Below are 26,847 nucleotides of genomic sequence, written 5' to 3' on the forward strand. Positions count from 1 at the left end.
AGAGAGAGAATGAGAGAAAGCACATGAGAGGGGGAAAGGTCAGAGGGAGAAGCAGACTCCCCGCTGAGCAGGGAGCCCGATGCGGGACTCGATCCCGGGACTCCAGGATCATGACCTGAGCCGAAGGCAGTCGCTTAACCGACTGAGCCACCCAGGCGCCCCTGAGGTTTTTTAAAACAAGCTTTCCCAGATTCAATTTCTAAGTGAAGTCTTTTCGACTAATTAGGCTTTTTTATTTGGTATGTTAAGTTACTGATAAGCCTGGTTTGAAACACTGCTAGTTCTCTAATGTTTGCTCTTCCAAATTTAAGGAAATTTTCTCTTAAGATATCTGTGAATTACGGAAATATGGTAAAATATCCCTTTGTGAACAAATTTAAACATTTAACTTTTCTCCCTACCCAAACCCTCGTGAATTCAGAAACTCTCAGTATTCTTTTTTTTCATGGCAATTATAATTATTTGCATAAGTTTGATAAAAATCTGTTCTCCTTGTAACAGGACACCATTGGAAATATTGGTTATACTACCAAGGGTTTGACTGGAATGTCATATTTGAGAGAGACATGCACAGAATCAGATATGACTGGGCAGCTTTAAGGAACTAAGGTTAACTTTATAGAGTCAATAAAGCTCCTTAGAGAGGTCAATGGGATACCCTGCTTACAAAGTCCCCAGCAGCCTTACCAGATGAGTCAAGAATGTCACTTTCTGGCAGGTGCAGGAAACCTCAGGATATTTGGGGGACCTCAAGAAGAGGAATTCACCCAAATCTACAGGTATTACAGGCAAATCTGATGACAAGTATTTGGCTTGGCTTCTGGCCTCAAGAGGCTATTAAAAGTTCAATCTAGGAGTGCTTTGGTGTCTCAGTGGCTCAGGTCATGATCTCAGGGTCCTGGGATCGAGCCCTGCATTAGGCTCTCCGCTCAGCGGGGAGTCTGCTTCTCCCTCTCACTCTTACTCTGTGCTCTCTCTCTCAAATAAATAAATAAAAATAAAAGTTCAATCTAGAGATTCCTTATAAAGAGTTCTAGCAAAGCAAGTATTAAAGAATTTATATGGTCAGTCACTATTCTTGCTCAGCTTATGTAAATAATTAGGCCAAGGTTTTTAAAATTGGACTTGTTTTTCAAATGAATTAGTCTCAATTTGGCTATCTTTAGAAATAAGGGTGACTTTAGGGAGAAAAATTATGTTCCAGTAACACACTTTTGTGGATGTTAAATTCTAGTAATGATTATCTTTGAGTGTTTGTTGTTTGCCTATGCTAGACAACTTAAGGTACACTTCAGAGAAACTGTCACAAGAGCTCATGTATAGATAGTCTTCATGCTTGCTTCTCTGTGGGGATAATAACAGGACCCCATAGGACTACTTGAACAGTTGGACAATGGGATGGATTCCCCAACAATTGTATAATTCAACTATCACCTTGACCAATTCTATGTGGTTGGGATGACAAAATTGTTCCTTTAAAGCTGGAGCATACCCCATTCCATGGGATTAACTATGGGCTTGTGTAGCAATAATGGATCAGCCCACTTTCCTTATGATAGGATCGGATGATGCACTTGGGGATACCCTTATTTCCTGGAACAAGTCATCTCCCACTTCCCAGCAATTCCTCCTAATTAGGGTATTATTAAGGCTAGACATCCAACAAAGAAGGCTTCTTGATGCTTTTATCCCCTTAGCTATATTTGTCCCAGGAGCTGCCTCTATTGAATTAAAATTTCAAGTAGAGGCTTTAGCCAAGCATACAGCATCACCTTTAAGCAAACCTCACGCTCAGTCACTCACAAATTCAGAAGGTGGCTCTCTAAAACCAAATGGTTTTTCTTGATAGTTGACTGCAGCTCAAGGAGAACCTGTGCTCTCATTAAAAGAGTATTTGTTGTGTATATGTCCCAAATTACTCAAAAAATGTAACTGATGTTATGAAAGAGTTAAACACATCACCACCATAGATGCCCTAGCTGTAGATCCTTTTACAAATTGGCTAAATTTAACTCCTAAATGGAAACATACCCTATTAAGTACTGCTATATTTCTTGTTCTCCTTGTCTTTGGTTGTTTGACTTTTTGCATCTGTCAAGCAGGAGCTCACCCTATTCATACTAACTTGGAGACACCTTTAGTGTTCCCCTAAGTGGAAATGCCAGAAACAAGATCCCCCCACTCTGTAAAAAAGTCTTTACTCCAAAATCCTTACGTGGTCCCCAATCAGGAGGAAGTAGCTACAGAAGACGACCTTGACCTTTAATCCCACAGATATGGAATGATGAAATTGACAGTGGGGAACTGAAGCCTCCTCTGCCAGTCTGGCCAAACTACTACTCTTTGAGCTTTAGCAAGCGCCCTTAGCCTCATACCCCATGCATTCTTTTTTTTTTTTTTTTTTTTTTTAAGATTTTATTTATTTATTTGAGAGAGGGAGAGTGAGAGCAAGAGAGCACAAGCAGGGGGCAGGGCAGAGGGAATGGGAGAAGCAAACTCCCCACTGAGCAGGGAGCCCGATGCCAGACTCAATCCCAGGACCGTGGGATCACAATCCCAGCGGAAGGCAGATGCTTAATCGACTGAGCCACCCAGGTACCCCATACACCGTGCATTCTTCACTAGAAATAACAGAGCATCTCTGCACGTCAGGAAACAAACCAGACCCTGGTGCACAATCCCGGCCACTAAGGAACCAGACCTCCTTGTGCAACTTCTGAGTAGCTGGTATCATCGGTCTGCACCTAACCAAGAAAGGTTACGGACCACTGCCCTCCCTTTACTGATTAACTGCCCTAAACTCCTTTAAAAATCCCTGGGCCAGGCAGAAACCTTGGAGTTGGCCTTTGGACAGGAATCCGCCTTCTCCCCGGGTGACGGGCCTCCTGAATAAAGCTCCTCTCTTGAGTGTTGGCTTTTCCGGCCACGGGCAGCTTAACTTGAGGTTCCCTAGCAGTCTCATTGTGGCAAGCGTGCAAAGAGTGCCTACGATGGTAGCAGCGTAAGTAAAATGTAATTGAATTTGTAAACCAGGCTCATTCTTCACTGAGAGCTTACCACGAGCCAGGCACTGCTCAAGCATTTCCTTAATCCATCTCGCAACTTCCTTAGAGGGTAACCGCTATTAGCGTTCCTTTCTACTGACTGAGGCAGAGAGGTCAGGTAACTTGCCAAGGGTTACACCGCTAGACAGTTTAAAAAGTCACCGTTTGAAAGTCCTTATCTTGCCTCCCCGCAGCAAGGACCAATTAGAAAATGCGCCGGTCAGGCGGCCTCCGCCCGGAACTCATGAAAAGCTCCGCCCGCCCCTTCTTCCCCTTAAGCCGAGTACCAAGGAGACAGCGGAAGTGCCCGGGCGCCCGCACTTCCCATGGCCGCCGCTCCGGTGTGGGTAGCTTGTTGAGGCCGAGGCTGGAACTGGCGGAAGTGACGCTATCAACGCGCGCCAGAAGTTTAGTCGGGTCGGGAAGGGGCGCCGGGGCGGGCGCTTAGGCCGCCTGCGGCTTAACTTCGTTTTCGCGGGCCAGCGGTGGTCTGCAGGGACTCCAGGTAACAGCCCCTTTTGCTTTTCCTCTTCTCTGAGGATTCGCGCAGGGGCGACCCCCTCAGCGAGGCCTTGGGGCCATGGCGGGGGAGACGCCGAGTGGGCGCAGGCCGCGGGGGGAGGGGAGCGGGGACGTTCCTCTGGCTCGTGCCGCCGCTCGGGCCTGTACCGGCCGCCCACCCAGCCCGGCCTCCTGCCCGACGCCCGGTGCCCTCGGCGGGTGTGCTTCGGAAGCGGCTTTCCACCCTTGGAGGGCCCGGGACAGAACAGCCCCGCACATCCCAGAGCCGGAGTCGCCCTGTCCTGCCGTCCTTGTCTCCTTGTCGATGTTGGAGGGCAGGTTCAACGTGGCCGGTGTCCACCTGCTTTGCTACCAGCCGGGGTGGTTTTATTACAGAGCTGTGCTTGAGACTTGCACGTTTTGTCAGAGGCCAGAGATTTCAGGCACGATAGAGCGTAAGGTGTAAATACCCAGCTCTCTGTCTACCAGGCCCTAGGTTTCTAATTTAAAAGCCTAGATAGGCTTCCGTGCGAAGAAGAATGTGCTTGGAGGCGATACAGAGTTGATGGATTCTTTTCCCTTATCAGCGATTGCCTTTTAAAAATACCAGATTTGGTGCTTCAGTTTCCAAAATGGGAACACACTCTGCAAGCAACTCTCTTTTTGACGGATAAGTTAGTTTTATAGGATAAGTTCCGAGTAATAACTAAGTATAGTAACTGCGGTTTAATGGCGAGGAAAGATGGTCCGTCCCATCACTGGGAGTGAGAGATGAGCTCTGAACAACCATAACATCAGGCCCCAACCTAGTGCCTCTACACCTAGTGTAGACTTGAGTTTGCCAAATGGGGTCTGGAGCCACCAGTTTCTGGATAAATCTCTTGTCATGTTTATGAGTGCTTTAAACCCCACTCTCCTTTCTTGCCTCAACCGTAGCAGCGACTGCTTTAAGCTGAACTTCCAGCCTCCAGTTTTATCTCTTCGAATTCATCCACACTCTTGCCAAAGTAGATCTGTTCACGCTGCACTTCAAAATCTTGTCACTGCTCTTTTGCCAGTGTAAGAATGGGTAAAACTCAAAAGCAGTGTGACCGCACTGGTACTTGGTATCTCCTCTCTTAAGCTTGTTGCTTGCATACTGCATGCTCTTTCAGTCTTTGTCCTCTTACGATTGATCTTTTGCCTGAAATTCTGATTTGTAAATTTCTGCTTACCTTGCTAGACCCAAGTTAGACAGTGCGTGCTTTGTGAAAATATTCCCCTTCAGAAACACTTGGCAGTTATTCTCTTTCCATAGCATGTATACGAACATGCTATGGAAAGAGAATGCGTTTATTGTATGCGTTTATTCATGTATGTGTTTATTCTTGATTACGTGCTATATGCAAATAGAGATTGCGAAGATATTTGCTGGATTCTGCATTCAAGAACTTAGCATAGTACACCTCTGTTATTATAGCACTTCAGTTTGGCAGTAATTATTTGCATACCCTTCAAATTGAACTCTGATGCTAATGACTATATCCTCATCATTTTCATATTTGTAGCACTTCTGTTATAGGATAACAATTTTAAAAATATACTTTTTTTATATCTGACATTTTCTGAAACAGACTGTTCATTTTTTCTCTCTCTCTCTTTTTTGGTCTTTTACAGTGATGGGTATGTAGGATATATGATTTCTCTCATTCATCCAACAAATATCTGAGTGCTTGCTTTGTACCAATACATGCTTGAAGATCATATGTGTCTTTGATATATCAGCAAGTTCTATATGTGACAATATCTTAGATGATAATGTTTAAACTGAAATCTAATAATAATAGCAGCTAACATTTATCCTGTGCTTAGTATGTGATAACTAGATGCTGATCTTGATGTGTTAATCAGCCGGTCCTATTTGATTCAGTCAGTTCTTATAGCAATCCTCAGCAAGTTAAGGATCCATCTGAACGAAACTCAACAAAAGGTCTATCAGTAGTCACTTGGTTTTTTGGTCTAAAAGAAATAAAAAATGTGTAGCCAGTAAAGAGCTGATGAGTTAAGGAAAACTAGATAGAGCACAGTTTATATTTACAGGTTTTAAAGAGATCAACTAATAAAACATGTTTTATTTATTTTGGGGTCTGTAAAGCTTCTATCACAGTGTTCTATTAAATTAGTAGATCAAAAAATGATCACAACAAAGTGTATTGGATCCAATTCAATATTTATTGAACTTACACCCAAGACATTGTGGAGGATATAAAATATCTAATAGCACTGTGTATACAGTGCCCAATAAATATTTCTACTCAGATATGACAGTTTGCTTAGGAATTTGTTTTCCCTGAGTGTTTTTCCCCAAAGGTTTTTAACGTTGATTATGACACCTTAATTTTGAACATTCTAAGTATTTAAATATGTAATGAAACAATTTTTGTTCTATTGACAGTTTTACGTGCAGTCACAATAAACATGGAAAGAATAACATTTCAGCATTATAAGGTTAAAAAAATATATTCCTAAATAGCTTCATTGTTTTTTTTTCCAGTTTTTGTGTAATCATGGAACTGGTTTATAAGACTACAGCCTGCCTGTGTTCTTATATTAAACTTTGAACTTTTTTCAAAGCAGATTGCTGTTTCTTGGTGTACATGAAGATAACGCAAACAGTTGAGGAAGTTGCTAAGAAGCGTGTACTGGGGATGCTCTAGGAAAAGACTGAATGCCGAGGCGAGTTCTAGTCCAAAGGTATTTGATTTACCAAGAAGAAAGTGAACATCATGGATCAGAACAACAGCCTGCCGCCTTATGCTCAGGGCCTGGCCTCCCCTCAGGTAATACAGCTGGAGGGAGGGTGTAGATGGCACAGAATCTGCATTGTTAGAGACAGTGTAAAAAGGAAGGAAGGGAATTTAACCATTTATTGTTGAAAATGGATTTATATGGTTTCAAGTTTCTCTTATTCTGTTGAGAAGTTCTGTTAGGCTTTGAGTAGGCATGATAGTGTTAAATTTTGGGAGTTTATTTGGAAGTTAAAATATGTATTTGTCTATAAATCTTAATCTTTCCATAAATGTTTATGAAACGTTGATTATCGGTTCTCTGATTTTGAAAGTAACTCTAACCAAATTATTTTCTGGTTTTATCTTTTTTATGTTTAAGGTTCCAAATAACATGCCTACTTTTATTTTTTATTTTTCTTAAGATTTTACTTATTTATTTGAGAGAGAGAGGTGGGGGAGCGAGAGGAAGAGAATGTCCAGCAGACTCTGCACTGAGTGCAGAGCCCGACACGGGGCTCGATCCCTTGACCCTGAGATCATGACCTGCGCCGAAACCAAGAGTTGGCTGCACAACTGACAGCTCATACCCAGGTGCCCCAAAACGTTACATTTTTTTTTTTTTTTTAAGTAGATATGGTATTTGTGGGGTGCCTCGGTGGCTCAGTCAGTTGGGCATCTGACTCTTGGTTTCGGCTCAGGTCATGATCTCATGGGTCGTGGGGTGGAGCCTTATGTTGGACTCTGGGCTTGGCGTGGAGTCTGCTTGGGATCCGCTCTCCCTCTCCATCTGCCCCTCCCACTCGTGCTCTCTCTCTCTGATAAATAAATCTAAAAAAATATATAGCCTATAAGTCAGAGAAAGGCAATTATCATATGGTTTCACTCATGTGGAATTTAAGAAACAAAATAGAGGATCATAGGGGAAGGGAGGGAAAAATAAAATAAGATGAAATCAGAGAGGGAGACAAACCAAGAGATTCTTAACTCTAGGAAACACAACTGAGGGTTGCTGGAGGGGAGGTGGGTCAGGGGATGGGGTAATTGGGTGATGGGCATTAAGGAGGACACTTGATGTGGGGCGCCTGGGTGGCTCAGTCAGTTAAGTGGCTGCCTTTAGCTCAGGTCATGGTCCCAGGGTCCTGGGATCAAACCCCACATCGGGCTCACTGCTTGTTGGGAAGCCTGCTTTTCCCTCTTCCACTCCCCCTGCTTGTGTTCCCTCTGTCGCTGTGTCTCTCTCTGGCAAATGAATAATAAAATCTTAATCCCCCCAAAAAAGGAGGGCATTTGATGTAATGAGCACTGTGTGTTATATGCAACTGACAAATCATTAAACTCTGCCTCTGAAACTAATAATAAACTATATATTAATTGAATTAATTGAAACTAATAATACACTATATATATAATTAATAGAATTTAAATGAAAGTTTTAAATAACCTTTAGATATAATTTTCATAAAATGAAAACACCCATTTTAAGTGTTTCAATAATTGTATGTATCTGTTTGTATACACCTGATCTGCTAATCCATAGCTAAAGATAGTTTTGCCTTGCCTAGAATTTCATACAAACTGAATATCAGTATGTGCTTTTTTGTGTCTGTCTTCTTTCCCCAATATTACATTTGTATGTCTGCAGATTCCTTTTTTTTGCCAAGTAGTACTCAGTTGTATGGATGTACCACATTTTGTGTATCCATTCTCCAGTTGCTGACATTAGGGGGGTTTCTAGTTTTGGGCTATTATGAATAAAGTTGCTGTAAACATTTGTGAACAGGCTTTGTGTATACGGTTTCTGTCTCTCGGGTAAATACTTAGGAGTGGGATTGCTAGGTCCTATGGTAAGTGTATGTTTCACTTTACAAGAAACAGTCAAACCATATTCTAGTTCCCCCAGCAGCATGTGAGAGTTCTGGTTGGTCCACATCCTCACTAACACTTGCGGCCTTAACTTTTAGCCATTCTAGTGGTTGCTTAGTAGTATTTCTTCGTGATTTGAATTTGCATTTTCCTGATGACTAATGATCTTGAGCATCTTATCAAGTGCTTATTGGCCAATTACATGTCTTCATTTGTAGAATGTCCTTCTCATCTTTTGCCCATTTGTTTATTGGATTATTTGTCTATCTTTTATTGAAGTGGAATTGCTCTTCATGTATTGTGGATACAGGTTTTTTCTCAGGTGTAGGTACTGTAGATGATTTCCCTCAGTCTGTGGTGTGCCTCACTTTTTAATTTTCTTTACTGATGTCTTTCAGAAAGTAGAAGCTCTTATTTTTTTTCTGAAGTCCATTCATCAGTTTTACTTCATCGTTAAGTGCTTTTGTGTTCTAAGAAATCTTGGCTTACCCAAAGTCTTAAGGATTTTTTTCTTCATAGTTTTAGCTTTTACATGTATGTCTGTGATCCATTTTGAGTTCATTTGTATATGTGACATAAAGAAAGGCAGACTTTTCAAAGTAACACAACCTGAATGTTTTCTAGCCAATATTTTATAGACCTGTTACATGCAGTAGAATAATGCCTATAATCTTAGGGCTGCAGTATACTTTTGATCCTCCTCCTCTCACATTCTTTCTGCCACTATGTTGGTTAAACAATTTAACGTAAATATCTTAGACAGTTTTGGTTTCTGCTTTCTGCCAGATAAAGTGGGAAAGGATCATGGCTCTCTTTTGGATCTTGCACCCATTTGAGAATCTAATGAAAACTATGGATTCCTTCATGCAGAAATATTGGATATAATTTTTTTTTTTAAAGATTTCATTTATTTATTTGACAGAGAGACAGCGAGAGAGGGAACACAAGCAGGGGGAGCAGGAGAGGGAGAAGCAGGCTTCCTGTGGAGCAGGGAGCTTGATATGGGGCTCGATCCCAGGACCCTGGGACCATGACCTGAGCCGAAAGTAGATGCTTAATGACTGAGCCACCTAGGCACCCCAATATTGGATATAATTTTCAGAGGTCCACAAAGTCACTGCAAGCTCTGCAAGCTCCATTGGCTCCATGGATTTTGGTGTTGGGTGAGAGCACTGGACTGGGTCTCAGGAAAACTTAGCTGTGATTGTGGCTTCTCTACTAGTGAGATCTGTGGTCTTAGGAAAGTCATTTAGCTTCTTCTGCTGGTGTCAGTTTTCTTGTTCTTAATGTGGGATGAACAGCATCTATTTTTCCCTTTACCAAAGGGCTATTTTGAGACTCATAAGTTAATAAATGTAACAGTGTCTGGAAAAGTTAAGCATTTGGAAAAATAAATTGATATTGTTCTGATAGATGCGTTGGATTTTCTTGATTTAAACTTTTTGGAGAGCAAATGATCCACCTTTTTGAATAGTAGTCTAATAATTGTCGTTATTGTTATTAACACTTCAGTGTTTTCTAGTGCCTGTCATTGCGTTGAATGAGTTAAGTGACATCTCTAGGGTAAGCATATATATCATCCAAACTTGGACAGATCCGTTGAGAGTGAACAGGGAACTCCCCAGGCAGTATACTAGGGTAATAGTTTAAACACGGACGGGCAGTCACTCCAACTATTTCCTTTATTCTAACGGTATTAGAACATTATTATCCTGTAGATATGCCTGAAGGGCTAAGCAACTTTCTCGAGTTTTCACATGTAGTAAGTCGCAGGGTTGGATTTCACACCTAGGTATGTATAACCCCACATACTGAGGTTTTACCTACTATGTTATGGTGAAGAGGAAAGTGATATGTGTAAGAACAGCAAATGCCTTTCTATTAAGGCGTCATAACGCCATTTATATTGGGAAGGCATCTGTCCTCATGCCTCTCACCTCCTCTTCTACCACACAAGTGCCAGAAACACCCAATACCAGCTGGCCTAACTATACTGTTCTCCTGACTTTGCACAGGGTGCCATGACTCCTGGAATCCCTATCTTCAGTCCAATGATGCCTTACGGCACGGGACTGACTCCACAGCCTATCCAGAACACCAGCAGCCTGTCTCTGCTGGAGGAGCAGCAAAGGCAGCAGCAGGCCCAGCAGCAGGCGCAGCAGCAGGCCCAGCAGCAGGCCCAGCAGCAGGCCCAGCAGCAGGCCGTGGTGGCGGTTCAGCAGTCGACATCCCAGCAGGCAGCCCAGGGGGCCTCGGGCCAGACACCACAGCTCTTCCATTCACAGACTCTCACCACTGCACCCCTGCCAGGCACCACTCCCCTGTATCCCTCCCCCATGACCCCCATGACCCCCATCACCCCTGCCACACCAGCCTCCGAGAGCTCGGGGATCGTGCCGCAGCTGCAGTGAGTACTGTGTGTTGTGTCTTCCCCCTCGCCCTGGAGGGGTGCCTCGACTGGGTGCTGCTCTTCTTTGTTTTCAGGTGGATTGGTTTGTTTCAGGGTGTAGTACCAGTGGTAATTGTGTGTCAGCATCTGCTCTCTCTCTCGCATGAGAAGGGGATGCTAAGCTGCCTGAGGGATTGGGTCCCCTCAGTAAAAGGCTCTCATAACATCTTCAGACATTTGGTGGCTTGTGTTTATAATTGGGGCCAAATACGTAGACACAAGCTACCAAATTGTTACAGACATTTTCCTGAAGCTGATTTGCTGACTCAAGCCTTATGTAGTCTCCTTCCCTTGTGAAGTTTCCGGTTTGGGGGGAGGGAAAATTAGTTACTTAGTCTTTGTTAGTTCATAGTGGTCCTTGTTTGTCTTCATCGGTTATTATGAGGGCTGCTTATAACTCTTTGGAGAGCTGTGTCCTTTCCACAAGCTGAGGATGTCTGTTCTTGTCCTAAATGGACTTTTCTCCATAAATGAAATGGGTTCTCTATGTGACAGCATTGGGTGCTGGGTGGGTGGGATGGGAAAACAATTCTGGAAAACATAAAATATTCTCATGCGATGAGAAGTACATAGCTTTTGCTTTTAGGAAACGGCCAAATGGAAGGGTCATTTGCAATAACTACATCATCCAGTTTTCTTTTAAGCCACCTCTGGTCATTTTTAGGACTAATAATATTTAATTGTGGATCCTGTTATCCAAATCTGGCCTTGGGTGTTTGACCTGACACAGTTTTAAGAATCAAACAGTTTTCATTTTACTGATTTAGAGAGATAATCACTTGTGAATTCACCTTTGTCAACACCACTCCCTGTTTTGCACGCTTGTCTGGGTCTTATGGGCATTTAAGTTTGCACCTTTGTTTAAATCATCAGTTATAACCACTTGTGATGGGGTGTTTGTTTCTTGCTGGCACCTTAAACTTTCTGGTATTCTACAAAGCATCTAGTCAGCCACATTACTGAGTTTCCATATCCACTAAGAGCCCTTCTGGGTGGGAATTTCAGTGGCCTCTAAATCTTACAGGCTTATGAAGATTTGGGTAAATAATTAATGTATAAGAATACATTTTTAAGGGGCTGGCTGGCTCAGTTGGAAGAACATGTGACTCGATCTCAGGATTGTGAGTTCGAGCCCATGTTTGGTATAGAGATGACTTAAATAAATAAACTTAGAAAAGAAAAGAAAGAAAAGGATTCTGGGGAGATGGCAGAGCAGGGGAAATGCCCTGGACCAAATGGCTTTGGTGAATTCTTCCAGACATTTAAAGAAGAACTAACACCAATCCTCAAACTTTTCCAAAAAAATTGAGGAGGGAATGCTTCCTAACTCATTCAATGACTATGCTGACACCAAAGCCAAAGACACTGTAAAAAAAAAAAATCTACAGACCAATATCCCCATGATCATTGATGGAGAAGTCCTCAACAAAATACTAGGAAACATCATTAAGCAGCATATTATACACCATGACCAAGTGGGATTTTTATTCTTAGAATGCAAGGGTGGGTCCGCATACAAAAATCAACCAGTGTAATATGCCACAACAATAAAATGAAGAAGAAAAGTGATCATCTCGATTGATGCAGAAAAAGAATGGACAAAATTCAACACCCTTTCGTGATAAGAACATAACAAAATAAGAAAAGATGGAGACTACCTTAACATAGTAAAAGCCATATGTAAAAAATCATAGCAAGCCTAATATTCAATGTTGAAAGATTTAATGCTTTTCCTGTAAGATCAGGAACAAGGCAGGGATGACCTCTTTCTCCACTTACATTCAACATAGTACTGGAAGGTCTAGTCAGAGCAATACTAAGAAATAAAAAGCATCCAGAGTAGAAAGGAAGAAGTAAAATTACCTCTCTTTGCAGGTGTTATGATCTTATACATAGAAAATCATAAAGACTCCACCAAAAAAAAAAAAATGTATTAGATATAATAAGGAAATTTATTTAGAAAAGTGGCAGGATACAAAGTTAACACTCAAAAATCAGTTGCATTTCTGTACACAAACAGTGAATAATATAAAAAGGAAATTACAAAAGCAATTCCCTTAACAACATGAACAAAAAGAATAAACCAAGATTAACTGAGGATGTGAAAGATTTAGAATGAGAACTATAAAACATTGCTGAAAGAATTAAGACCTAAATAAGTGGAAACACATCTCATGTTCATAGATTGGAAGATTTAATATTGTCCAAATCTTAATACTACCCAAAATGATCTATGTTTTCAGTGCTATCCCTATCAAAATCCCAATGATGTTTTTTGCAGAAATGGAAAAACTCACTCTGCAATTCATATGGAATCCTAAGGGACCCTGAATAGTCAAAACAATCCTTAAAAAGAAGAGCAAACCAGAGGACTGACACTTCCTGATTTCGGAGCTTACTACAAAGTTACAGTAATCAAACAGCATGGTCTTGGCATTGACACACACATATAGACCAATACAGTAGAACAGAGAATCCAGAAATAACCTTTGCATATATGGTCAATTGATTTTTGTCAAGGGTGCCAAGACTGTTCAATGGAGGAAAGATAATCTTTCAACAAATGGTGCTGGGACAACTCGATATCCGCATACAAAAGAATGAAGTTGGGCCCTTAACTAACACCACATACAAAAACTAACTCAAAATAGCTCTCTGGTGGTGACGACCTCCCCATGAAAGCATGCCTCTTGCGAAGGACCTCCTTTACCCGTTCCCGGAAGAGGAGAAGAGGAAGTACAAGAAGAAGCACCTGGTGCAGGCCCCAACTCCTCCTTGATGGACGTGGAGTACCTGGGATGCTACACAATCACCACTGTCCTTAGCCATGCACAAATGGTGGTTTGGTGTGTGTGTTGGCTGCTCCACTGTCAGCCCACAGGAGGAAAAGCAAGGCTTCCTTTAGGTGGAAGCAGCACCAAAAGCACCAGGAATCAAGACGAGTGGGAAACTATCCCAATAAACGGGGCACCTGGGTGGCTCAGTTGTTGAGCGTCTGCCTTCAGCTCAGGTCGTGATCCCAGGGTCCTGGGATCGAGCCCCGCGTCGGGCTCCCTGCTCTGCGGGAAGCCTGCTTCTCCCCTCCCACTCCCCCTGCCTGTGTTCCCTCTCTCCCTGTCTCTCTCTCCGTGTCGAATAAATAAATAAGATCTTTAAAAAAAAGAAACTGTCCCAATAAACAGATTTTGGATATAAAAAAATAAAATAAAAACTAACTCAAAATAGATGAAAGACTTAAATGTAAGACCCAAAACAAAACTCTGGAAGAAAACAGGACAAAGGCTTCACGACATTGGACTTGGCAGTGTTTCCTTGGATGGGACACCAAAGGCACAGGTAACAACAGAAAGAAACAGATCAGTTGGGCTACATGAAAATTTTAAAAACTTGTGTATCAAAAGACACTGTTCACAGAGTAAAAATGCAACCCTCAAGGTGGGAGAAAATGCTTGCAAATCATGTAACTGATAAAGGATTATTATCTAGATATTTAGAGAACTACTAAAAACTCAACAACAAAAAAAGAGCCTGATTCCAAAATGGGCAAAGGACTTGAATACACATTTCTCCAAAGAAAATACATGACTGACCAATAAGCACATGAAAGGATGCTTGACATCACTAAACATGTAAATGCAAATCAAAACTGCAGAGAGATACCACCTCATACCCGTTAGGATGGCTACTGTCAAAAACAGCATATAGTAAGTGTTGGGGATGTGGAGAAATTTGAACCCTTATGTACTATTGGTTAAAAAAAGAGAAGAAGAATACCTGTAGCAATTATATGACTAAATTTGTGGTAGATGTACCACAACTTACTTGATTCAGTTTGTAAGGAGAGAAATGCTAAAGGTAGGTGTGTATATAAAATTGATTGGGAGAAGACAGATGATATAGAAATGAAAACATTCATTGGGTTGATCATTCTAATTGGTCTTACCGTTGTGTATTGAGGTACACAGCTATCCTCTTACCCAACCAAATTGTGAGCCATCAAGTTTTCAGAGTATTGCATTTTGACAGGACAGGAAAAGAATCAAAAGCAGCAATGAACTAGAAACAATTGGGGATGTATTTGCAGTCTGGAATCAGTATTTACAGGACAGTGATGTTCCGTGCCCATCCATGATGGTTTATGGGCAATTAGTTTCATTCAAAGGGCATATAAGGGCTTCACAAAAGGCTAAGGCATGGCTCTAGGGATAGATGGGTGTAAATCCTGACTCTACCACTTAGGAACCATGATTATCTGGAGCAAGTTAACTGTCCCATTTAAGCCTCAGCTTCATCTGAAAATGTGAGTATTAATAGTTACTACTTCATAGTACATTGTTAAGTATCAAGTGGGATAACCTGTGTAAGATGCTCACCGTGGTGTGTGGTAAACAATAAATGTCAACAAATTAAAAAAATTTAAAACTTAAATTGGTTTAAATTAAACTAATGTAATTAAATTTGTTCTAGTAAAAGAATCAGATTTCTAGATAATTATCTAACATCTCAACCTATAAAAGTTAAATAAATGATGTTTTCTTTTCAAATTTCTTGCAGAAATATTGTATCCACAGTGAATCTTGGCTGTAAGCTTGACCTAAAGACCATTGCACTTCGTGCCCGAAATGCTGAATATAATCCTAAGGTTAGAGCAATTTTAATGTATTTCAAACTATAATAATACAGGAATTTATTGTTAAAGGTCCCTAAACCAAAAGATGTCATGCTTATGTTCGTTGACACCAACAAAATGAGGAATTAAAGCAAAATGTGTATCTTTTTTTTTATCGAATAGCTACCATGTGAGAGACCCTAGAGTCATGGTAGTCTACAAGTTAAACTACTAAAATTTATGTACCCATTGTGATGGGGATCCTGTGACATTAAAGAACAAAATATGTGGTATGGTTTCATTTATGTTTTGAAATTGATGTAGAAGGGAATGATACGTTCTCTGGAATTTACTTCAAAATAATCCAGTTGGAGAATTGGGGAAGGGCACTTGGGTAAAACAGGATTGGCCAGAAGTTAATAATTTTCAGAGTTGGGTAGTAAGTACAAGGGAGTTTATTATATTTTTCTGTATTTGTATAACTTTTAAGCTTTTTATAATAAAAAGATTATGAGGTAAAAATACAAGATTTTTGATGTTAAGATGGCAGCTTGAGTACATGGTAAGACTCAGCATTAGTAGATAAGCTATTTTTTTAAAAAATAGTAAATATTTGCATTCACAAATGAGTGGACATTCTTTGAGGACTAGACCAGACAGACCAGGCATTTGAGTGTAGAAGATGATCAGATTGAAGACCTTCGGGACAGGGCCCTGCAGAAGACAGTTCCCCTAAAGTTGAGAACGTCTATTATTAGCATGCAGTTAACTTTCATACATGGGGAGCTGATAGTAAATTTATTTTGTCTAACAAAGGAAGAATAAGGTTTTATATAAGAAAGAAAAAAGCAAGCAGAAAGAAAAACTCAAGAATTTAACTGAATTATATGTGACAGGCTGTCTGTGTAATGTGTGTCAGTGTCTGCTTAGTGCCTCTCATTTTTGCCAGGTTAGCACCATTTCCTTTACCGAAATCTCCCATGTCCCCCCTTTGGTTAAATTCCCAGTCTAGGTTGCCCATGAGGGTTTTACTCCTTTTCTTATTTGGTATTATTTGAATGTCATCTTGAAAGAGTGGCCAAGTGGCAGCATTTTAGCACCGGATATTTGACAGTGGAAGAGTAGCAAAGAATAAGAAGCATCTTAAGTATCATAAGAATTAAGTGAAATTCACTTCATATATCCAGTTTTTGTTTTTGTTTTTGTTTTTGTTTTGTTAAGTTTTCTTATGCCTAACCAGAAGAATTAACTCCCAAGAATCAGTTGGGTCAATTATAAGAATGAAGTCTTCTTCTCAAGTGATTGTTCTGTTCTGCGTCCCCCCTCCCCACCCCCAATATTTATCCACTTAACTAGCAATTGTACCAGTACTACTTGGCTGGCCAATAAAATAGTTGAGGACAATTTTATTATCTGACTCTGTTTTAGCCAGTGAATTTATGATTGTTGGGGGAGTGGTTTCATTTGTTTTTTGAGCCACAATCCAGGAGCTCCTGTCTTAGTTCAGGAACTCCCCAGTCAGGGTAGAAATCTCATACACAAAGTGAAATCATGTTCTTGTACCACATTTTGCGAACAGCACAAAATGATTAAAACCAAGGGGAAGAAGTGAGAGAAAGAAAAGGCAGTAAATATACAAAGTCTGTTGTCCTGTCCTTGATTCAGAGAAGTCTTGGGAGGAAGCTGTATTTTCAGGAGTCATCACTTTCTGGAGGCCTTTTAGTAGATTTGGGGTTAGTCTTCAGGCAGAACCCATATCCATTTGGATTCTGAGTACATGCAAACTGGGGAAGGTATCCATGCATCTATTCCTGATGCTTGAGAATAGTATTTCAGGGAGGAGAGTCTGAAACACTTTCTTCTAGACAGTTTGAAGCCGACTTCCACTGATGTCTCTTTCCTGTTTCTGTCTGCCTGTATATCACATGGAGATGTGTGCAGTGATGTTTCCTCTGGAAATGTAGCTTACCTGTAAGTGGGCACAAGACTTTGTATATGACATGGGTTTGACCAGTCCAGGTTTCCCATGCTATCCAGAAGTTTGCATTAAGTCACTTTGCTCTTATGAAGGACCTACATTAGTACCTGTTTTTGCTAACAGAAAGACATCTGAGAATTTTTGCTTTTACAAAATGGTAATTGTTTCCTCACTTTACTCCATTTTAGCGTACAAATGTTTCACAGGAATACTCCACTTTCCAGTAGCAGGGGAGACCTGTGCTTGACAAGACCAAGATACAGCAAATTAGTGGACCATTAGTGGTAGCCAGGACAATTTTCCTAGGTCTTTCAGGAACAGTGTCATAGGGTGAGAATTTGTGGGGATTTTGAGGTGTAACTCACCTCATCATTAGGGCTAAGAATGTAGGCCAAGGAAAATAAAACTCTTTTTGGAAACTTGGACTGTTTTAGCATTGGCCTTTAAACAAAGGAAAGCTTCAATCAACAGGAGAACTACAGACACGCTATTACTAAGCATATCTAAAGTTTTTGGTTTGGCTACTAGGTCACATCTAAGTGAGAGTTCAGAGTCTTGCCCTCTATTACAGTTTTTGTTGGCTTGTGAAGCAGCCTTTTGAACTTCTCAAGTTAAATATCCTCACCAATATTTCTGTAAAGTTTGAATCAATGTACATATTTGTCTTTGTCTTTGCTGGTGGCTTTTTGTTTGTATGCACATATGTGTGTGCACATGCCTAAGTATTAAAATTTGAAGATGATTTTGAGTGGAACCAAGCCATTTTGAGATATTTAAATAAAACAAAGAGAAATACAATGACTAAGTTTCTGCCTCCCACCTCAACTTGAAAACTATATATATTATTCTGTTGTCAGTGGTGGCTAACGCTAGTAAGAGCTGCTGTTTGCATATAGGATAGTGAAGCCCCTTTCCCTAGAGTAGGGTGTAATCTTACAGTGGATGTTGCCTTCAGAAGTCTGATTCTTCTAGTAAGTCACCAATTTATGTTTAATGATTTGAGATACTCAAAGATTGAAAACTCTTATTTTCCTCATGACATAAACCCAGATCTTATTGACTATTAATATTTACTCATGAACCTCTACTAAAATAACTATTTTAGTAGAATGAGCTGTTGTAACAGAGTGTTTCATAACAATATTTAGAAGTTAAACTGTATCAGTATAAAGTATACCTTGATTATGTTAAATATATGAATCATTATTGAATGAGGATGTCTAGGATGTATCATCAGGGTAAAACAGTCAGAATGAGGCAGGTTTAGATTTATTTTGATAGTTTACTAAAATAGTTTATTTTTTTTTAAGGGAAGGGAAGTAAAGTAGCTGGGTTTAGATTGGAGCATTATTTAACAGTTATATAGGAAGCAAAATAATATTACAGAAGTGTAGGGGTATGTTTGTCAGCTGTAACAGATAGCTAAGTTGGATGGATAAATATTAGCTGTGGGTTGAGAAAAATGTTAAGTAATGGTCTTGGAGTGAGTTTCTAAATCTCTAAAACATAACCTTGTGTTTTATATACAAGTGAGAAAGATGTAGCCTAGGTAGAAATGTCCAAGATAAAAATTGCTGTAATAACTGGCCAAGAACAAAAATGACTCATTTAGCTATTGAGACTTTTTGGTCAGCTTGGTTGAGCTAATTAAAATATGGAATATCAAATGTGGCCAATTATTTTAGAACCCCTTCTTTTTATGGTACAAGAATAAATCTTTATGTTTACCCAGTGGCCACTTAGGAAACCACAAAGATATTTCGATGTAAAAACAGTTCTTTTTTGTTTTTTTAATTTAGAGTAAGAATATAAGAAAAAGGAAAAGTCAGAACTTTTAACTTTTTTCATCATTTAAAGCATTTTACCTTTGACTTTGAAATGTAATATCAGCATATTAAGTAAAATATATATGTAATGTTGAATTTGTGATGTTAATAAACTGTAACAATTTCCTTAATAAGAAGGTACAATATTTATTACCTATTGTGCCTAGGGGTATAGTCTTAACTGTTTATATTAGTTATTACCTTTAGCCAAAGCAAACCAGTGTTGTTGCTTACAGACACAAGGAAAAGTAGAAGGTAGATGACCAAGAAATGTCTCCATTGCTGTCTCTCCATCAGTGCACGATATATATCCCTTCTATAATTGTTTAAAGTGGTAAACATATATATCAACATTGTCCTTCCACCAAGAAATTGAATGGTTATTTATATAGCAATAAAAACTGTTTATTGACCTGTGTTTTTATCTTTAAGAACTTACCTAATATTAAAAATTTTTTTAAGTATTTGTCTAAGATCCCAAGGTAACTAAGGTCTGGAAGTAACCGTTTATCCATCGTGGCAAGCCTGTATAATGTGTAGCATTAGAATAATTAATCTTTTATTATTTTATTTACTTTGAATACATAATTTTACAATTTTATAGTCTCCAATGCAGTGATACTCTTTGATCAATAAAACCAGTAGAGGGGATTTAGGAAGTGCTAAATGAGTAAGCTTTTCCTGGGACTCATATAAACTAGAATATAGTGCTAGGAGTTTTGCATGATGGTAAAATCTGAGGGAAGACAGCAGTTTTAAACTAAAATTGCTAAAGCAGTCTAATTTGTTAAAGGGTCATCTTGATTAGAAATATATGAATTTTTTCTTATGTAATTACGCTAGTAATGGAGGCCATTAATTCAACCCATGGCTGAAATACGTTCCCCTTGAGTTACAATGTTAGCAATAAAAACATTGTTAAAACTTAAAAAGTAGAAATTAAAGATAAAAACTTTTTTTTCTTAATTTGTAATTTTGTAAGTGTTAATACTTTAATACTGTTTCTAGAAGCCAGTTGGAAACAGAAGGTCATTTTACTACATACTGGTATGTTTGTAATCTGATTTACTCCCTCTGGAGGTAGAGGTTTATCTTATCTATTTGCCGGGCTCCTGGGTGGCTCAGTCGTTAAGTGTCTTGCCTTCGCCTCAGATCATGATCCCAGGGTCCTGGGATCGAGTCCCACATCGGGTTCCCTCCTCGGCGGGAAGCCTGCTCTCCCTCTCCCACTCCCGCTGCTTGTGTTCCTGCTCTCGCTATCTCTGTCTCTGTCAAATAAATAAATAAATAAATAAATAATCTTTATCTATTTGCCAAAAAAATCATTAATAAAACAGAAAAGTTACAGTTTAGAAGCTAGCAAATCTAAGGTAGGAAAGAGACACTGGTATTTATTAAGGATGTAATAGGTAAGGTAAAAAATTTGAAAATATATTTTTTTTATGGGGGGCAGGGGCAGAAGGAGAGGGAGAGAGCGAATCCCAGGCAGGCTCCGTGCCTAGCGCGAAGCCCGACGCGGGGCTGTATCCCACAACCCCCCCCACCCCCGCCCCGAGATCATTACCCGAGCTGAAATCAAGAGTCACTTGCTTTACTGAGTCACTCAGGCACCCTGCAGATATTTCTTGTTGCAATGTCTGAAAGAATACACAGATCTTGGCTCAACTTACTTAGTAGTTACTGTTTATTCTGCTCCCTGTGCAAAACCATGCATGCTGCATGGTGATGTAAGGGAACCCTGATAGGAACATATGTCAGATATTATGAGAACTCTGTGTGTAACAGGTCCTTCTTATCAGTTGTGATGTTGTTTGTCATTTTCTTGTTCTCCTAAAGGAAATCAGCCGTTTGGCATGACCTCATTAATGATTGTTTCTGACCATTTTAGCGATTTGCTGCTGTAATCATGAGAATAAGAGAGCCCCGAACCACTGCACTGATATTCAGTTCTGGGAAAATGGTGTGCACAGGAGCCAAGAGGTAGGTTTAAGGAGTTTATTCTCCTGGTCATATATTATTATGATTATTCAGTTGCATTTTATGTATGTTTGATGAAATGTAACATCCAAGCTATTACTAAGGATCCCTTTATGTAAAAAATTCTACATATAGCACAAATTCATCCCCAAGTGAAAAAAAAAATTGGTCAGGAATCACAGAATTTCAGAGCTGATGGTGTGAGAGTGTACAGATCTGCTTGGTCCTGGCAGTGGGACAGTACCATGTGTGTTGGTTACGGATGCCTGCTGCCCCTTGTTGTAAATAGTCTGCCTCATGAGGGTCAGGGTTATGCAGGTCTTAAGGATTGTACCCTTTTCATAAAATGGCTGTTGCCTACATTCTGCATCTGTTTGGAGTGATCCGGTCTATGAAGGTTAACGCTCTGGATCCTTGACTTTAAACCTTGTCTAACGGACTCCATGTAATTGGTAGAAGGCAAAGGTTGGGGAAAGAGTAGATATATCAGCTTCATAAAGCTTGAACAAATGAAGTAAATTAAACTTTTAAAATAAAAGATAATTCATATGACTTGGAGTTGTCCACACACGGGGCGGGGCGGGGGGCGCTGTGGATGCTTTTGCTTATTGGATGAAGGGAAGGCTATTGTTGTAGATATTGTGGTTCCCAGTCTCTGAGTTTTTTTCAGAAGGCAAGATGTGGGTCTATCCCTGGCTTTCACATAAGTCTTCATTTAGGAGACTTGCTTGTTTCCCCTGGATGGAGCATCGAAAGCTTCTGGTTTATCAATAAATGCTAGATGGTTTTTTCTTTCCCAGACATGCTTTTCTTTCTTTTTTTATTATTTTTTTAAAGATTTTTATTTATTTATTTGACAGAGAGAGACAAAGCAAGAGAGGGAACACAAGTAGGGGGAGTGGGAGAGGGAGAAGCAGGCTCCTTGCTGAGCAGGGAGCCCGATGCGGGGCTTGATCCCAGGACCCCAGGATCATGACCTGAGCTGAAGGCAGATGCCCAATCTGCCGCCCAGGTGCCCCCCAGACGTGCTTTTCATGTGCACTGTTTAGCTCTCTTTGTCCATTTGCTACACACTGAATAGTGTGTATCTAGTTTATATCAAAATAGGAAGCTGCAAATAAATTTATTGTCCTCAAGAAAAAAAAAATCATTGCATGTATGTATGCTTAATTTTTGTCATTCCTGATCCCTGCACTTGAGAGTCTTTTGTTCATGATGGTTTTATTGCTTTTATTTTGCTTTTCTTACATAAGCTCTGTATTACTAAACCATAGTTTTATCTAACTGATGAGTTATAAGAATGGATGAGAGATTTGACGTAAAAGAGGACAGAATTAGTATATGCATTAGACAAGTATAAATCTCATCACTATTTTCCTATCAAAATGAAGTTGTTAGTTGTTAGTTTTCATCTCAGGATTGTGGGCTAAAATACAGTAATAGTAATGATAGTGGTGATGATGAGATACTCCACTTTTGTAAAACCTGGGCATATCAGTAATTTGGTGCAGGCCTGTAGTTTTCTGTCAAGGACATAGGAGTACTTTATAATAAAATAGTTAATGTCTTTTGTTCTTTTCTCTTACTGGAAGGGGGGTGACATTTTGTACTTTTTTAAAAAATAACTTTTCTAGTTTTGACTTTTTATAAAGTTACTCATCTGAATAATTATTTTAGGTGGCTTTGACTACGACTATCTGACTTTTTCCTTTCCCTAGTGAAGAACAGTCCAGACTAGCAGCAAGGAAATATGCCAGAGTTGTACAGAAGTTAGGTTTTCCAGCAAAGTTCTTGGACTTCAAGATTCAGAACATGGTGGGGAGCTGTGATGTGAAGTTCCCTATAAGGTTAGAAGGCCTTGTGCTGACCCACCAACAGTTTAGCAGGTGAGTCTGAAATGTATTGCCTGTGGTAACAGTTCATTTATGATCTGTGTAAACATTGTTCATGATAAAACATGTGCAAAACAGTATGTAAGCGCAAATGATGTAGTGACAGATGTATTTAATGTTGAAGTTTCTCCCTTATGTCTTGGAAAATATATTATTCTCACCATTCTCCTACTTCCCATTTCACTTATTGACATCTATAACTCACCTTGACTGGGATGAAATTGATACCCTGTTATTTTACTGCTCAATAAATGCATTTTAAATGCATGAATTAAATCCACAACCTCACCTATCAATTTTTATCCCCAGTTTTTTTAATTATTTCTTCTAGTGAACATTATATGAGCTCTACCTGCAAAGTATAAACTTGAGTGAAATGAATATTCTTTCCTCTTCTTTTCCCTGCCACTTACAAGGCCACTGCCCACCTCTCCAGCCTTTCTGCTCCCTGCACCCCTCAGATTTGCCTGGCCCCTCTTGGGCCAAGGCTTTTGTATAGCCCAGTTTTGTTTTGTTTTGTTTTGTTTTGTTTTTTAAGATTTTATTTATTTGACAGAGACACAGCGAGAGAGGGAACACAAGAAGTGGGGGTGGGAGAGGGAGAAGCAGGCTTCCCGCCAAGCAGGGAGCCTGATGTGGGGCTCGATCCCAGAACCCTGGGACCATGACCCGAGCCGAAGGTAGATGCCTAACGACTGAGCCACCCAGGCGCCCCTAGTATATCCCAGTTTTATACCTGGCACCCTCTTGTTCCACTTTTCACCTAGGAAACTTCCACTTGCATTTCAGATGTCCACCCAAGTGTACCTTCCTCAGAGAAGCCTGTCCTGCATTTCCCACTAGGTTAATCACACATATCGTAACTGGTTCAGTCTGTCTGAACTGGGGAAATGAGGCTGCTGGGGTTCGAATCAGACTTGCCACTCACGACCCTTGATAAGGGTCAGACACTGCAGAGTATTAATCTAAAGGTCTCGTTTTTACAGCAGAAAATCCAGACTCATTAGAAATATAGAGTTTGTTAGTCTTTAAGTACTGATGACAGGTTGCCCTCACTGTCCTTAAGTTCTCTCTCCTTTGGGTTCACCTCCCAGTGAGTTTGTGGTTTAGTCAGTATTTTCCCTGTGCAGGTCCTCATTTTACCTAAAGTATGGGCAGATTTTAATTTCTAAACTGTTTTTGCCATTTTCCTCCTAGTTACGAGCCAGAGTTATTTCCTGGTTTAATCTACAGAATGATCAAACCCAGAATTGTTCTTCTTATTTTTGTTTCTGGAAAAGTTGTATTAACAGGTAAGTTGTAACAGGAAGTAGTGTCCGAAGGTTTGAAAGAGTTTCAAGAACAGCATTTTCTCAGTGCTGAGAAGTAATTTCAAAGACTGGGGACAGGTAGCTAGCAAGTGAGATGCCTTTGCCCCTTTCTTCTCCTCCACCCTAACACTCTGATGAGAAACATATCCACCAGGGGGAGTGAGAGCAGGGAAATCAGACCACAGCAAGACCTGTAGTGGGGAGAGCAGGGAAGGTGGCCATTACATTGGTTAAGAGATGGCATTTTAAGGTGGAAACCCTTCTGTAACTCTGAGATTCATCAACAGTGCCGTTTGGAGACAATAGGGGAAGGTTCAGAAGAGCTTGCTTAAAGGCAGCAAGTGGGAGAATAATGGATGAGAATTGTGCTTATGGTTTTAAAGTAATTTTGTTTTAAAGTAATTTTACCTCTTTAACATGTTAAGAAAAGCTATTTCAGACTCTCTTCTCCGACTTGTCTTTATTAGGTGCTAAAGTCAGAGCAGAAATTTATGAAGCATTTGAAAATATCTACCCTATTCTAAAGGGTTTCAGGAAGACGACATAATGGCTGTTATGTACTCCTGCCTCTGCACCCACTTGTTTTTAAAACAAATCAGTTTTGGTACATTTAAATGGTGGTGTTGTGGATGGCCCCGATTTGGTGAGAAGATGGATGTTCTGTGGGTTGTAGCAGCCGGTGAAGCTCTCCAGCGTGCGTTCCCCGTAGGGATGCCGGGAAGCGGTCTTACTTCTGCACGGAGAACTCACAGCGCTGTGTAAGTTGCTCGTACTGTGCTCCTGTTTGTGCAGCGCTGCCCGTTTATTTATATTTAGATTTTAAACACATACTGCTGTCAGCAAGTTGGTTTGAGGTACAAAACTTCAAGTGTTAAAGCCACCTCTGCAATTGATTGGACTTTTTCTTTTGTTTAATTTCTTCCCCATAAACCACAGTTTTTATATTTCTACCAGAAAAGTAAAAATCTTTTTTAAAAGTGTTGTTTTTCTAATTCGTGACTCCTAGGGGTTATTTTTGTGCCAGACACATTCCGCCTTTTCAGTATTGCAGGACAAAGTAGCCGTATTAATGAGAACGAATGGCTGTACATATTTTTCTTCCTTCAGAGTACTCTGTACAATAAATGCTGTTTATAAAATTGTTAGATGGATGTTATAAATGATACCTTGTAAGATTTGTGTGATCATACTGTTAAAGCTGTATTTTAGATATAATTGCCTGGAACCATTTCAATGTGTGCTTGCTTGCTCGTTGTTTGTTTGAATCAACATTGCATTGTATGTCGCAGTGATAATGGATAACTACCTGAAAATTTAAGGTTGCTCATGAAACATGGATTTATTATGTTCCATATATCGAGCACCTCCTGTTTCCCAGATACATTGCCTGTAATTCTCACAAAACCTATAATTCGGTTTTGTTCCTCTTTCCCAGGTGAGCAAACTCCGGCCTCAGCTGCGGTATTTGCCCCCGGGTACATAGCTAGGGAACGCAAAACCAGGCTCTCGGCCAGAGTCCTTCAGTATTAAAGCTGGGTATGTGTACAGCCTGGTGAGGTGTTTGTTTTTCTCATGAATATTACCTGGACATTTGTAAGTTCTTGGATTTTATTGTTTGGGTTAATTTGTCAAAGTATATTTTCAAGCAGTTCAGAAGCACATAATCAGAAAGGAAGAGTTCTTTCCTTCTCTCCCTTCTGCTTACTTCCCCAGGTATCCCCCAAGCCCCGTTCTGTGCAGCTTCTTTCCTTCTGGGCTGCTTTTGATCCCAAATTTAGAAAATACTAAAGCATTTTATATTTTATAGCTTTGCTTTTATTTTCAGTCAGTATGTCGTGGAGTCTGATAGCATCACAGATGTACAACATCTTTTACGTACCTTTATGTATTCACCTGTTTCCTTAATTATCAGCAGTGTTTCAGCTGTAGGAAGCACCCTTATATGCCTGTTTGTGGTTCAGTGCAGACATTTCTGTAGTGAACATGCCTAGGAGAGGAGCCACTGCCATCCATCGGTCCAATATTATCTCCTTCCATCTGAAAAAGAAGTATCTTTCCACATGTAGGTCTTCTCTTAGTCAAGTTTTATAATTTTTTTCACATAGGGCTTATACATTTCATAAAAGTTAATTCCTAAGTGTTCTCTGGTTCCTGGTATTAATGTAATTTTTCATTACCTTTCAAGTCTTGTTGACATATTTATCTTATTCCCAATCGCTTTACGGAATTCTGAGGCTTTCCCCTGTGAAACGGTACACACAGAAAACCTAACAAAACAAATATTTAGCAGAGTGTATTACTCAGTAGACATCTGCAACCATCACTCAGAACCTTGCCCGTGTCCCAGGGGCCTCTCCTTCTAGTGCAGCCACAACACCCCCGGACCAATAACCATGATCTTGAACTTTGTAGTCATTTTATAGTCATTACCTAAATTACTAATATGGGTTATTCTTCCATTTAAAAAAAAAAGTTGCTTTTCTGCCTGTCTTACTCCTTATATTCCCCCTCCCTGTCTTTTCCTTAAAATGTTAGGCCAAATTTACAGCTGGTAGTTTCTTACAGTATGTGTTTTGCTATTTTCAAACTCATGGTGTAGTTCAGCATGTTCCTGTGTTCGATTTCCTGCA

General features: G+C 40.0%; 1 protein-coding gene across 2 annotated transcripts; it reads left to right on the top strand.

The window, feature by feature from the left end:
- The first annotated feature begins 3,377 nt into the window (after positions 1–3,377).
- Positions 3,378–25,447, top strand: LOC118001851 (TATA-box-binding protein). Of its 2 annotated transcripts, none has more exons than XM_034992024.1 (8): positions 3,378–3,549; positions 6,162–6,364; positions 10,192–10,583; positions 15,180–15,267; positions 20,927–21,018; positions 22,734–22,901; positions 24,105–24,199; positions 24,685–25,447. In XM_034992024.1, exons 2-8 carry the CDS (start codon positions 6,311–6,313, stop codon positions 24,762–24,764), a joined length of 969 nt encoding a protein of 322 aa, XP_034847915.1. In that variant the 5' UTR covers positions 3,378–3,549; positions 6,162–6,310; the 3' UTR covers positions 24,765–25,447. The 2 variants fall into 2 exon arrangements, with proteins under 2 accessions (XP_034847915.1, XP_034847916.1); XM_034992025.1 differs by having other exon boundaries at positions 3,437–3,549; positions 6,159–6,364.
- Positions 25,448–26,847: the final 1,400 nt, after the last annotated feature.

The sequence above is a fragment of the Mirounga leonina genome, unplaced genomic scaffold (assembly GCF_011800145.1).
Source record: "Mirounga leonina isolate KUSES-001 unplaced genomic scaffold, KU_Mleo_1.0 Mir_54, whole genome shotgun sequence".
Classification (NCBI taxonomy): Eukaryota; Metazoa; Chordata; class Mammalia; order Carnivora; family Phocidae; genus Mirounga; species Mirounga leonina.

Coding starts and splice junctions, on each gene's coding strand:
- LOC118001851 (XM_034992024.1), top strand. CDS start 6,311: ATGGATCAGAACAACAGCCTGCCGCCTTATGCTCAGGGCCTGGCCTCC. Junction 6,365..10,191: donor AGGGCCTGGCCTCCCCTCAG/GTAATACAGCTG, acceptor GACTTTGCACAG/GGTGCCATGACTCCTGGAAT. Junction 21,019..22,733: donor GTGTGCACAGGAGCCAAGAG/GTAGGTTTAAGG, acceptor TCCTTTCCCTAG/TGAAGAACAGTCCAGACTAG.